Here is a 15,668-nt window from a genome sequence, read left to right on the forward strand (position 1 = left end):
CTACTAGTCATGAAGTTATGAATGGATTTGAACTCAATTTGGTCCGAAACATCCTTGGGGGAAGGGGAACAGATTTTGCATAAATGGTGATTCTGACCCCCGAGATACCAAAGGGGCGGGGCCAAATATGGGAAATAGAGGTAATTCCTCTAAATCTCTACTAGTCATAAAGTTTTGAATGGATTTGAACCCAATTTGGTCAGAAACATCCTTGGGGGAAGGGGAAGAGATATTGCATAAATGGTGGCTCTGACCCTAAAGGGGCCAAAGGGGCGGGGCCCAATAGGGGAAATAGAGATAATTCCTCTAAATCTCTACTAGTCATAAAGTTTTGAATGGATTTGAACCCAATTTGGTCAGAAACATCCTTGGGGGAAGGGGAAGAGATTTTGCATAAATGGTGGATCTGACCCCGGAGGGACCAAAGGGGGGGGGGGGGGGGGGGGGGGGGGGCAATAGGGGAAATAAAGGTAATTCCTTTAAATCACTATAGTCATAAAGTTTTGAATGGATTTGAACCCAATTTGGTCAGAAACATCCTTGGGGGAAGGGGAAGAGATATTGCATAAATGGTGGCTCTGACCCCGGAGGGACCAAAGGGGCGGGGCCCAATAGGGGAAATAAAGGTAATTCCTTTAAATCGCAACTTGTCATAAAGTTATGAATGGATTTGAACCCAATTTGGTCAGAAACATCCTTGGAGGAAGGGGAACCGATTTTGCATAAATGGTGACTCTGACCCCCGAGAGGCCAAAGGGGCGGGGCCAAATATGGGAAATAGAGATAATTCCTCTAAATCTCTACTAGTCATAAAGTTTTGAATGGATTTGAACCCAATTTGGTCAGAAACATCCTTGGGGGAAGGGGAAGAGATTTTGCATAAATGGTGGCTCTGACCCCGGAGGGACCAAGGGGGGGGGGGGGGGGGGGGGGGGGCAATAGGGGAAATAAAGGTAATTCCTTTAAATCACTATAGTCATAAAGTTTTGAATGGATTTGAACCCAATTTGGTCAGAAACATCCTTGGGGGAAGGGGAAGAGATATTGCATAAATGGTTGGCTCTGACCCCGGAGGGACCAAAGGGGCGGGGCCCAATAGGGGAAATAAAGGTAATTCCTTTAAATCGCAACTTGTCATAAAGTTATGAATGGATTTGAACCCAATTTGGTCAGAAACATCCTTGGAGGAAGGGGAACCGATTTTGCATAAATGGTGACTCTGACCCCCGAGAGGCCAAAGGGGCGGGGCCAAATATGGGAAATAGAGATAATTCCTCTAAATCTCTACTAGTCATAAAGTTTTGAATGGATTTGAACCCAATTTGGTCAGAAACATCCTTGGGGGAAGGGGAAGAGATTTTGCATAAATGGTGGCTCTGACCCCGGAGGGACCAAGGGAGGGGGGGGGGGGGGCAATAGGGGAAATAAAGGTAATTCCTTTAAATCACTATAGTCATAAAGTTATGAATGGATTTGAACCCAATTTGGTCAGAAACATCCTTGGGGGAAGGGGAAGAGATATTGCATAAATGGTGGCTCTGACCCCGGAGGGACCAAAGGGGCGGGGCCCAATAGGGGAAATAAAGGTAATTCCTTTAAATCGCAACTTGTCATAAAGTTATGAATGGATTTGAACCCAATTTGGTCAGAAACATCCTTGGAGGAAGGGGAACCGATTTTGCATAAATGGTGACTCTGACCCCCGAGGGGCCAAAGGGGCGGGGCCCAATAGGGGAAATAGAGGTAATTCCTTTAAATCACTATAGTCATAAAGTTATGAATGGATTTGAACCCAATTTGGTCAGAAACATCCTTGGGGGAAGGGGAAGAGATTTTGCATAAATGGTGGCTCTGACCCCGGAGGGGCCAAAGGGGTGGGGCCCAATAGGGGAAATAGAGGTAATTCCTTTAAATTGCTACTACTAGTCATAAAGTTATGAATGGATTTGAACCCAATTTGGTCAGAAACATCCTTGGGGGAAGGGGAACAGATTTTGCATAAACGATGACTCTGACCCTAAAGGGGCCAAAAGGGCGGGACCCAATAGGGGAAGTAGAGGTAATTCCTTTGAATCGCTACTGGTCATAAAGTTATGAATGGATTTGAACCCAATTTGGTCAGAAACATCCTTGGGGGAAGGGGAACAGATTTAGCATAAATGGTGGCTCTGACCCCGGAGGGGCCAAATGGGTGGGGCCCAATAAGGGAAATAGAAGTAATTCCTTTAAATTGCTACTACTAGTCATAAAGTTATGAATGGATTTGAACCCAATTTGGTCCGAAACATCCTTGGGGAAGGGAAACAGATTTTGCATAAATGGTGACTCTGACCCCCGAAGGGCCAAAGGGGTGGGGCCCAATAGGTGAAATAGAGGTAATTCCTTTAATCGCTACTAGTCATAAAGTGATGAATGCATGTTCTATAAACAATTCTTGAGGTCTTTCAGGCCTTAGAGAGTCTGGACTTCATTAATCTTTAAAGCAGTTCGGATTCCCACACTATAACCATATATAGCATTGTTAGAGTTTTACAAATAAAACAAATTGAATATGAGCATTATTTCGACATTTGGTCTAATCCAACCAGGTGAGCGATACAGGCCCCATGGGCCTCTTGTTTATAACAAGATACAAGATCAGTTGAATTTATTTCAATGCCTTCACTACGGATCGGACATGGGACATCAGGATTACTACATGTTGTACTCATAATAATCACCCCAACCAATCAAGCTTATAGCAGTTCCCTCTAAAGCAGAGCCGAACACTATATTGCAGCTAATAGTTTGCAGAATTACAGTGAGATACTTCTTTAAAAAAATATTTTTTTGGTTATTAATATATGTTTTGGGAGACTGCGGTATGTTCATGTTTGCCTCCTTGTGGTAGTATCTTGGAACTGTGGATCAGATGCCATATTTAATGTTACCTCACTAGAGCATACCCATATTGCTGAAGACAACCAGCAAAAGAAATGACACATTACAGTTTACATTCGAACCTCGTTATCTTAGTCTCTTTGCTAACCAAAGATTCATTATTTTGTATTCTACTACAATACGCCGTGTTATTCAACTCTCAGACCATCAGTTAATCATCACAGCTGTTGATTAACAATCTGTTTATACCACACGTGGTATAAACTCTGTACGCATTTCGATTGGCTAACACGGTGAACTTTGACCCAAGCTGCAATTGTTATTGGCGTCATCAATAATCTAATGACGTCACATCACCGGGTCCCGGACGTCACCGGTACACTTTATTTGCATACGCGAAATTATACTTGGCCACGTTTCCCTTTGATTCAAGCCGATATTATTGTGGTAGAAACAGGTCACACGACTCGAAATTGTTGGATATATGGAATTTATTTCACACTCGCTAAAGCTCGTGTCTTTTGTAACTTTTAAAAATTAACTTACTCGTGTGAAATTAATTCCATATCCAACAACCACTCGTTGTGTAACCTCTATTTCAACCTTGGCATTTTAAGCTTTGTGTTTAATTAACCTCGTCTGTCATTTAAAGACTGTCCCAGCACTGGCCACCTATGTCATTTTCTTTGTTGTCTTTTAAATTAAGAAAATAGTCAATTCAATCTCTCCCAATTGATATAACTACAGAGAATATTTCCCATTTTTTTCCGACAAGAAAATCTGATATATTGGACAAATAAATTTGTGTTTGGTGGATGCCGCCATAACTATATACACTACCATTGACTTGCCATGAACCCATATACAATTTCATTGACTACTCTTAAAACACGACACACAATAATTTGAAAGCTTGCTTGTTTATAATAACAAATAAAGAGAAGAGAAGGTAACATGGAAAACAAAACCTGTAGATATATGAATTTTGAGTGAAATTTATCGCTTTACACATATCATTGACCAGAATAATTGTTTAAACGGGAATGAACTACACAATGGTAACAAAAATTTGCATTTCAGGAAAAACATAAAGATTTTAGGTAAAAAAAACCCAAAAAACAGGCAATATTTGTTTGAAGGGTCAGTCAGGCTAGTAGATACAAAGTTTTAATTCTATTGCAGGCCTAGATAAATGTTAAGTCATGAAAATAAATTTTGAAAATAAAACTTTGATTATTGAAGATGAGATGCTACGCACTGGACAGAAAATGGCAACAACATAAATAAGCTGAAAGCAGGTATGGAATATGTTCTTCTCAATCAGTTATGACAGACTGTGTAAACACATTATGAAGATATAAAATTAAGTCTATTTTATACGTTCTCTTTCTTTTCATTATTCCTCGCAACAATCTTAAGTCCTGTATCTATTGCATATATAATAATCTGATTCTTGGCAATTTGACTATAAAGCAGGAATGAAGCTTTCAACATCTATTTCACTCCTTATAATATTGTTTGTGTACATGTTTCTGTTACAATTAATACATGGACTTTTCTGTGTTGTCATGGACTTGCTGATGTTGTAAGAGTAAGAAGCAATGATATAATAATCTTTTCTAGAATGCTGTGTTAGGCCTTTATCTCTTGCCTTTTCTTAAGTATGAACAATATTTCCTACCTTTTCCAAATCTGTGATTAAAATTGTTTGCTTTAACAAGCAAGCATTCATTTTAAATTTTCATCTTAACATTGTAGTGTATCAATACCAAAATATTTTTTATAAGATAACGTAACCTCAACTTCAAAGACCCTTGATGAGACTTATTAATGAGTAGCCAGAGTTTCCTCTAAAGCCAAAAGCCATTGTCACCACTTCTTTTCATTTTTCTTGACACAATTTTTTATTCAAATAACATTTGTTAATTGTCTTCTTCATTCATGTATTGAACATTGAATAACACATTAAGATCATTACATGACAATATCATTACTAGACAATCTTATCAACATCAAGATGAGATTTTTCCAAAGAAAAAAATTGTATATAATCAAAGTTCGTATGCTGTAACTAGCATATTAAATGGCATCAGTATGAATGTCCACATAGCAAAAATAGATATCTTTAATTATACCTAGCATGAACATAACCATACAATTCAAACACTTCTCACCAGACCTGTCCCCTCACTTCTTATTAGACCTGTACTCTCACTTCTCACGAGACCTATCCTCACACTTTTCATCAGACATATCCGAATACTTCTTATCAGACCTGTCCTCACACCTCTCATGCATCAGACCTTTGCTTTCAGTTCTCATCAGACATATCCTCTCATTTCTCATCAGATCCGTTCCCTCACTTATTATCAGACTCAACATTTCACTTTCCACCAAGTCTGTTTCCTCTTTTTCTCACAAGACTTGACCTCACACTTCTCATGAAAATTCTAACACTTCTCACCAGACCTACACCCATACTTTTCACTAGATCTGTAATCACACTTCTCATCAGACCTCATTGCCTCTTCAAAAGAAATCTATTTTTTTGGGGGGTTGTATACACTCAGACTTCGTCCAGTGCTTGCTCAAATCAAAGCATCTGGGCGTTTGAAAGAGTTAGTATTGCAAAGCTTCTAAACGATCTTGTAATACAAATTCTAAGATTATAATAGAAACGAAATGTAAATTTTAGAATAATTTGATTTCAATTACTTTTAGTATATAGGTCTCTGGGTTAGCGAATCGTTGCAATTATTTACGATGAAACTTTAATGTTGCACTAAATACTGATCACAATATTTCTATTTAGACATTTTTTTGATTCTTCCATTTCATTTAATTCATTTCAAGTGTTGATTTAGATTTCCCAATAAATTCGTGGGAAATGAATTTGATGACGTAACCGGAAGCCCACATGCTATTAGAATGTGACCCGGAAAATATGCATGACGATAATAAAAACAGAAGATCATTGAACATTATACCGGATTATTTTCGCATTTTTTTGAGACACTAATGTGCTTAGATACAACGGAAGATAACACTTATTTTGTTCATAGCTATCGTATCAAGTAAAACGAACAGTTATTGCGAAAATAGCAGTATTTGCTTTACCTAGTTGAGATAGACCTACTTTCGTTTAACAGTTTGTTACAGATATGGTCGTATAATAATTCATCTTCCCAACCATAGTCGATCTAATTACTAATCCGCGGAATTTTTCTATTAAGAATATTTGTACTTCTCATGTACAGTGCATCTTTGTTTAAAATTGACTGGTATGCAGGTCTGATCCTATTTTCCTCGTGATCAGCTGACCCTGACCACAGGTCAACGTTACGATCGTATCCTTTCGTAAACACTTCATAATAAATGTTTATATTATCCACGGCATATTCGTCTTGATTACTACAATTTTCTACCTTCTTGCAGAGATATTATAATGTTAAAGATAATGTAACTATAGATTGAAAAATACTGCACATGTATATCAACGAAAGACCATGCTTTCCCTAGATTAAAATGTATTAGAATCTAATGCTACTGGTCACACAATATCTTTTTATATTGATTCTTTAAGTGGATGGATATGGCAACATTTCAAATACTTTCATATATAAATACTTATTACCGGTTAGCTTGTAATATAACATGATAATAATAAAGACTTTATTTAGGGTCGATGACACTTTGAGTCACAAAACTCTTCATCCAAGTGATCGACAAGTCACACTACTTGACTAAGGCAATTCGTGATTGAGTTTTGGTTCACCGAAGTAAGGCGATGTGTTGTGTCAAACATAGGTCACTTTGACATGGATTTTGACCTTTGACATGCAGAAAAGAAAGCTTGACCGGTCTTCGTCGCATTTTCACACTGACCTATATTGGTACTTGTCGGGGGAATGTATCTCATGTTTTTGTTGTTACGAATTTCACATATATTCATTCTTGGCATGTAATTTCACACCCAGTGTGGAAGTATGGGAAACCGCCGAAAGCTTTTCATAACCTGATAAATATTTGATTTTTTAAGTTACAGATTGACATCGAAATCAATCACTGAATCAGTAGCGATATCTGTAGAGAATATCACCAAAAAGATGACCGTTTTCTGGCTTTCCTTTATACCAAATCTTAATTCCATACGTCCAGATACTGCCGCGACCATTCTGAATTTATCGGCACCGAAACCAAAGGACAGAGGAGAACCGTACAGCATTTTTACACTATTTCTCAAGGAGGAAATTTTATCGTACCAAAATATGTTTATTTGTTTGATACTGTTTCAGTCAAAAAGTTGGTATCCTGGCTATAAATTGTTTTTCATCACTTTGATACCCTTTCTCCTCACTTCACTCATTTTTGTTCCACGAAGCATAAACGGGATGGGGATGTTTAATTTTATTACATTGCCCTTTCAACATTTATAAATGATATTCTTTCTTTCATATTTTTCGAATTCATACATTGTATCAGCTGGAATTATATTGTACTATTGGATCGTCTTTACCACAATACAATTCAGCTGTACCTGTGTGGCTTCTTACCATACAGGTGTTTTTTCATACCAAAAATACATATTTCAGATATTACTCCCTTCTGAAAAGAAGTAATTGAGAGGGTTCATAAGCACACTTCTTTACGCTATCTAATTACCCTCCACGGACATTTCTGATTACCAACATTAATTCTTTACACATATCACACATTGAATTGAATCGAACATAATTTTATCTTTGATTGCTTAGCATTTCTTATTTGTCAGAGGAAGTTATATGTTTGAACAAAATATGTTGTATTATTTTTCGAACTTCGTATTAATTCGCATTGTTTCGAAATTTATAATGAATTGGAGTTTGCTACAAAATCGCCTTAATGTCTGTTTCAGTGCTTGTTTGTTTGTTTGTTTTTTATGTTCGAAAGTATTGATTTATTTCTGTTTTTCGGAAAGGTGATGGCTTGCTTGTCAGTAATGGGTCAAAATGGCAACGAAACCGGAAGTTACTTACACACGCATTCCATTTTGACGTGCTACGACCTTATATGAACTTTTACAACGCGGCTACGAACTTATTATTGGTAGGTTTTGTATTTCAAAACAGAAAATGTATTCTCGACAAACAGGACCGCATCATATTGTAGATTCAAATTATAATCCATTTCAAAGTATTATCACATAAAATCTAAAATGAATATGAATACACAGGATAATACTTTGTCCAATCAAAGAATTTCTTTACAATCGTTTTAATGCTACCAGAAATAATTTGATATAAATACAGATTTAACAAGGATGGATAGTATTGCAGCAGCAATACAAAGTCCCCTGCCTTACCCAGGAGTGCAACTATTTATTTCCCATTTTTTAAACTACATGTTATACTGATCATGTATACCAAGTTTCGTTAAAATCAGAGTAGTACTTTAGGATTGTCCGGACACACCTCAACCAATGAGAAGCCGGCGGCCATTTTGAAAAATGTTTTATTTCGAAAAGAAAAATTGGGATGCACAACTACATGTGATACTGATCATGTATACCAAGTTTCGTTAAAATCGGAGTAGTACTTTAGGAGGAGTTGTCCGGACAAGTCTAAACCAATGAGAAGCCGCCAGCCATTTTGAAAAATGAATTTTTGAAAAAAAAAAATGTGGGATGCACAACTACATGTTATACTGATCATGTATACCAAGTTTCATTAAAATCGGAGTAGTACTTGAGGAGGAGTTGTCCGGACAAGCCTCAACCAATGAGAAGCCGGCAGCCATTTTGAAAAATGAATTTTTGAAAAAAAAATGTGGGATGCACAACTACATGTTATACAGATCATTTATACCAATTTTCGTTAAAATCGGAGTAGCACTTTAGGAGGAGTTGTCCGGACAAGTCTCAACCAATGAGAAGTCGGCAGCCATTTTGAAAATTGGTTTTTGGAAGAAAAAAAATGTGGGATGCACAACTACATGTTATACTGATCATGTATACCAAGTTTCATTAAAATCGGAGTAGTACTTTAGGAGGAGTTGTCCGGACAAGTCTCAACCAATGAGAAGTCGGCAGCCATTTTGAAAATTGGTTTTTGGAGAAAAAAAAATGTGGGATGCACAACTACATGTTATACTGATCATGTATACCAAGTTTCATTAAAATCGGAGTAGTACTTTAGGAGGAGTTGTCCGGACAACTATTGCGTGACAGACTGACAGACGGACAGACAGACAGACAGACAGACAGGCAGACAGACGGACGGAGGGTAAACCTATAGTCCCCCCGTTTTTCAAACGGCAGGGGACTAATAAAAGTTAATATGTAAATTGCTGTAATTTCGAATTATGACGCTATATCTTACGTAATTGGGTCATATACATATTGAGCATGGATTTACAGTGACACAGCTGTATATATCCGATCACTTCTTTTACTCAGGACAGCATTACTACATTTAAATATATATTTCTTTGGGGGTGGGGCTTTAATGTCTGTTCCAGTGTTTTAGTTTATTTATGTTTTAAATATATTACTCATTTCTATCTGTTCAAAAGGTGATGGCTTATTTGTCAGCAATGGATCCAAATGGGAACGAAGCTGGAAGTTACTTATGCACGTATTTCATTTTTACGTGTTACGACCTTATCTAAGCATCTATAACAAGGCTACGGGCGTATTATTGGTAAGTATTGCATTTTGAAACAGAAAATGTATTTTCTACATTTAGGACCGTATCACATTTTAAATTCAAATTGTGATTCAATATCACATAAGGTATCTAAACTGAATCTGAACACAGAGAACCAATCAAAGAGTTATTCTATAAAGATAATAATTACGCCACCAGATATAATGTGTTACAAATACAGATTTAATAACACCAAGTAGATATGTAAATGACTGTAATTTCCTATTGTGACGCCATTTCTTATATTTTTTGGACAAATCTATTAAGCATGGATTTACAGTGATGCAGCTGTATATATCTGATATCTTCTTTTTCGCAGGACAAGTTTGCGAAACAAATGTCACAGGGTCCTGAAAGCGTCGATGCTCGCTATCGCATGATGGAAATATCCAGGAACAGTAAGTCTTTATCCCCAATATTTACACAACAAAAGACAACATTCAACCAATCCCTACTTCGAACACAAACTTTGGCAAAATATAAACAAAGGCGGATTTACACAGAAAAAGGTCTATAGGAGAATAAGTCCAGATTTTACACAGAAAGGGGTCTATAGGAGAATAAGTCCAGATTTTACACAGAAAAAGGTATATAGGGAAATAAGTCCAGGTTTTACACAGAAAAATGACTATATGAGAATAAGTCCATATTTTATACAGAAAGGGGTCTATAGGAGAATAAGTCCAGATTTTACACAGAAAGGGGTCTATAGGAGAATAAGTCCAGATTTTACACAGAAAGGGGTCTATAGGAGAATAAGTCCAGATTTTACACAGAAAGGGGTCTATAGGAGAATAAGTCCAGATTTTACACAGAAAGGGGTCTATAGGAGAATAAGTCCAGGTTTTATACAGAAAGGGGTCTATAGGAGAATAAGTCCAGATTTTACACAGAAAGGGGTCTATAGGAGAATAAGTCCAGATTTTACACAGAAAGGGGTCTATAGGAGAATAAGTCCAGATTTTACACAGAAAGGGGTCTATAGGAGAATAAGTCCAGGTTTTATACAGAAAGGGGTCTATAGGAGAATAAGTCCAGATTTTACACAGAAAGGGGTCTATAGGAGAATACGTCCAGATTTTACACAGAAAAAGGTATATAGGGAAATAAGTCCAGATTTTACACAGAAAAAGGACTATATGAGAATAAGTCCATATTTTATACAGAAAGGGGTCTATAGAAGAATAGGTCCAGGTGGTTTTACATAAAAAGTTCTACATGAGAATAGGTCGAGGTGTTTACACAGAAAAGGTTGATAGGATAAAAGGTTCAGGTGTTTATACAGAAAAATGATCTACAGAAGAATAGGTCCAGGAGCTTACAGATATAAAGGTCTAAAACAGTGAAGATCCAAGTGTTTCGGAAAGGTTAATTTTTTATCTGCGACGACATCTAGCAATCACAATTTACAGGAATTCAGTCGGTAAATTATATTAGCTTGTAGACACATCGGCAGTTTTGTCTGATGTCTTAGGACTCTATACTAAACAATCCCTTGAATATTGGAATCTCCATTTATATCTTTATATATTTTGACTTTTTAATTCATGACCAATTTGAAGACAATACAATGATTATTAGATATATCATTTTGTTTGTATGCATTATTTAGATAAACAAATCAATACAGCGGCCGTGGGTTTCAGAAAGCATCTAAACAAATAAATGCAGTTGCTGAATTTTGGGAAACTCAAATCTGATAGTGCAAAATTTATGGAACAACTAAGTGTACAACCTTAATTTTGAAAAATCATAACAAAGTTGAATTTTATTTTATGAAGCATTTCTCTGACTTCCTTTCATTTAGATGTTTTATGTTTCCTAATGCGATATGACGTCAGACGTGTTTAATTTTTGTTGGTATGCCCGGTGGTTCAGTATTCACCACACTGACTCTAATTTGAGATTGTGACGTAACCCGGATTTGACCTAGATCTGTATGTCAGGTGACGTCGATGGAGCAGAGGACTCTTACTCTTCCGGAGCCCCTGGTCTGATTGTCCTTGTACTTTTTCGGGAATCTCCATGCAAATCTATATTTCTGTTTATATTTTGCCATCGTTAATTTGATTTTGCATTGAAATATAGTTTCTGTATCATGTCAGTATTCTATTTATTTCAGGCAAAATCATCTTTATGTTAAAACGATACACGGAATCACCAGACTATCTATGGAATCAGGAAGGACAACCCTATAAAAATGTTAATTGAAAGCTTTTCCTTGAATGAAATATGTGTTCCCTTCCAGTGAAAGACAACGTTTTGATTTGAAAACGATACCACTTACAGTTGGCGTCATAATTCTGACGTGTAACATGACAGATTTCACTATACATGTATATATTTCCGCCATTATATAAATGTGTCCATAGAATACACTAGGTGAGTCGAAACTGTGCAACAGCCACATTTGTGTATCACATTGATGACGTCGACGTATGCCGTTAACTACACTGTAACTTCCATTCATGTCTATGGGATGTACACAAAAGAAATGTCATATAGACCACATTGTACAAAGGTATAACAATAGTCACTGTCCATCGCAGATTGTACAGATCACAGTTCAAACATGCAAACAAGTTAAGTGTAGTTATATAGAACTTAATTTTGTTCCCCATAATAGCCTCTCCGAGTGAATTGCTGAGTTGCTGACGGTATGCAAGTGAGGGATCTATGTAGTTTTTATATGCATCCCTACGCCAATCAGCCTGGACTTGTTTAGCGGGCTGACCACATTCAAGTGCAAAAGATGCCTCCTCCACACCTAATACTATGGCCTGAATATTTAGTGTGATATATTCCAATGTTCTTAAGACATTCATGTAAGCGCGAGAGGAAACATGCATAGCTTAGCAACTTAGTTCCTCCTGGTGTAGAGAAGATAAACAAAGGTACAGTCCTATCTTTACAGCCTTACAGCCGACAAATAGTTTTTTTTTCTGGCATACAGTTTGTGCGTCTCGTAGAGTATAATGTATATTTTAAAAAAGCAACAGAACAAATCTTTACTGAAGCAGAGAATGGGAATTATGTTAAGGTTCGTGGCCCACTCAAGGTCATGCACCTTCACCTCCAAAATCTGGGACGTCCTTAAATGACCTGGCTGTTAATAGGACGTCAAACAAAAACAAACCAAACAAATATGTTGCTTTTTTATACAGTGGGTTAGATGGTCTTGCAGATGAAGGTTTTTTTTTTTTTAATTTCTAATTCCATTAAAAGTATAATGTTTTATAACATTGTTACCCCTTGCATGTACATCAAAACAGCGAGTCACAGAACAGGCATGTTCAAATTTACAAGAATGATTTTGACAACCACTTTTTGAATTGAACTTGAATTTCTGATCCCTGATGAGTGTAATTAGTATTTTTTTATTGTCCTGAAGGAGCGTTTTTTTTCTTGTTTTGCAGACTGAGAAGACAGATATGGTCCGAGACGCAAGCATTCATCTAATAGATGAGAAATAGCTGTACCCCATCGAAATGTGTGCACATGTTGGAGGCGCCTGTACTCTCTGTCATACGCAAATACAGACACCATATCATGTGATGACACAAGGCGATAAATCCTTGATGTATGTGAAACATAATCAAAAACAAATTCTGTGGGCAAATGTCATCCCACACCAGTTTGTGCAGAATTGCCAAATTAGGATTTGACCACTGCGTTAATGAAACATTTTCAAGTTTTGGCTTGTGACCAAGACTTATAGAGATTAAAATGTCATTCTGGTGATTTTATCAAGTGATAAACTTCAGTATGGTATTGGTATTTGTTTCATCGACCGCTTCGCGGTGAATTCATTGATGAAACTTCCAGAATAGCACGTGAATCCTTAAATAAAGGAGAATACATAGTGGAATAATAATAATATACATGTACATATATTTCATATGTCAAAAGAGAAATCCCCCAAGATGAATTTAATAGCAATATCCTTCTTTTATTGTCAAAATCAAATATGTCTGCCATTTTGATTATTGAAACGTTCCAAAACAACACCCAAGTAAGAGAAAAAGGGTAACCATCAGATGAGTCGTGACTTGCGAGTGTGTATGTGTGAATGTGTAAGATGAATATGTAAGTGTGAGTGTGTATGTGTGAATGTGTAAGATGAGTGTGTAAGGGTGAGTGTGTAGGTGTGAATGTGTAAGGGTGAGTGTGTATGTGTGAATATGTAAGGTTCGATGTGTGAATGTGTAATGCGAGTGTGTATTTGTGAATGTGTGGTTTGAGCATGTGTATTAGTTAATAAGTGAGTGTGTATGTATGTGCAGATTTATGCTTAAGTGTGCGGTTGATTTATAGTGATTGAAAGAAATAAGTGAGTATCGGGCAACAGGTTAATTTCTACATAAGCCCTCTTCCTATTGTGGCATAATTCACTCTTTATAAATATTATAATATTATTGATCTTGTTCAAGACTAGTACACAAATATCACTAAATGGGAGAGTGTTCAAACCCAGAGCGTTCATTTCTTGTGTCTGTAAAAATCAACTAAATCAACATATACATGTAGTTAATTGATGTTTGGAAAAACATGGAAATGAAAAATTACCATTAAAGATATTAAAAAAAAAATGAGTTCAAATTAACAAAATCCAGTCGTAAATGTTTGACATTACGTATATTAGTCCGGATTCCAGTTAGATATAGACATATCGAGACACACTATCACACATAAAAGCAGTATTTATATTGGTATTATAAATACCACATTTCAAATACCTTTTCCCGTTAAACTTCATCAAAACATCACTTTATTCACTCCGAAGTTTAAAAATCATACGTCCTTGCACCATCTTTGGGAATATATTTTAATGTGTCACTTCAAAGATGCTAGCAAAACCAGAGCACCGGCTCCCACGAAGCTCACGATACCTACACCTAAAATTGCATCTTCTAGATGTCTAAACGTGTTTCTTTCTATTTCCCGAATAGCCGCTAATCGAGCAGTTTCGTGGTCCACAAGTTGTTCCTCAAGATCTTGAATTTTTTTCTCAAGATTTTGACGTTGTTCTTGCTGATCTTCCCTTGTTAATTGCTTCTTTTCTAATTGGAGGAGACGATTTTTTTCCTCGATTTTAGCATTTCCTTCCAGAATTCGGTTGACTCTTTTGTTGACCTCTTCTGAAATTTGATCGAACAATGCCGGCCTGTAATAACAGTCCTGTCCACCATTTATACGTACAACATCTTTGACGATGGTAATCATCCCTTTGGCCGCTTTATCTGTTTCAGTTGCCGATCCTTTATTTGATATAGCAATGGCTCCACCTTTACAGGACCTAATCAGGTCTTGTATTTTTGTTGGTAGTTTAGATTTATAAGTTTCGAAATCTTTCCCATCATCGTCGAGTGAATCTTTTCCTGTGAAAACGACAATAGTGCTGGATACAAAATCTTCGCCGAAAGTATCTTTGATTAACTTAATCACCTTTAGGTCTCCCTCGGTGTATCTTTGACCTGCCTTCAACACTAAGAGGATGGCATTGACTCCAGGACTGGCAAGACAAATACAGGATACCAGTTGTTTCGCTAAAACGTCTTGAGACTGACTGGGGTCCAAAAACCCCGGAGTGTCTATGACTTCCAGCGTAACGCCATATCTGTCTTTCTTAACTACTTTGCATTCCGTGGTAACACCACACGTCATTCTTTTTGATTCAAAGACGCGTTCACCAATCAATGTGTTTCCCGTGGCACTTTTGCCTGTTCCAGTTTTTCCAATTAAAACAATCCGTAAATATCTGGTTGTGTCTGAAACTGTAACCATTCAATAATCAATAATATGAGGCCTAAACTTTGGGAAGTATGTCAGCTGTAAAATCACGTGGCCGGCTTAGAGCTAGCTACAGTAAGTTAACATTAATATGAACTGGATTGACTATCTTCCATTTCATAAAACCAATAACAGAGTCGATAATATACGGCATGTGTTCTGTCTATTTAAATGTGCTGATGAATAACATACTCCTTGATCATTTGGTATTTCATCCTTTTCTAAAGATTGAGCTTTTGACATGCCAGTGATTAGATTACATCGACATCATACTAGCAAGTTGTTTACAGGGATTGTTTTATCTATGTGATGGAG

General features: G+C 36.8%; 1 protein-coding gene across 1 annotated transcript; it reads right to left on the minus strand.

The window, feature by feature from the left end:
• Positions 1-14,396: 14,396 nt before the first annotated feature.
• Positions 14,397-15,227, minus strand: LOC117331052 (immune-associated nucleotide-binding protein 9-like). The gene has a single exon (XM_033889645.1). It carries the CDS (start codon positions 15,225-15,227, stop codon positions 14,397-14,399), a length of 831 nt encoding a protein of 276 aa, XP_033745536.1.
• Positions 15,228-15,668: the final 441 nt, after the last annotated feature.

The sequence above is a fragment of the Pecten maximus genome, chromosome 7 (genome assembly GCF_902652985.1).
Source record: "Pecten maximus chromosome 7, xPecMax1.1, whole genome shotgun sequence".
NCBI lineage: Eukaryota > Metazoa > Mollusca > Bivalvia > Pectinida > Pectinidae > Pecten > Pecten maximus.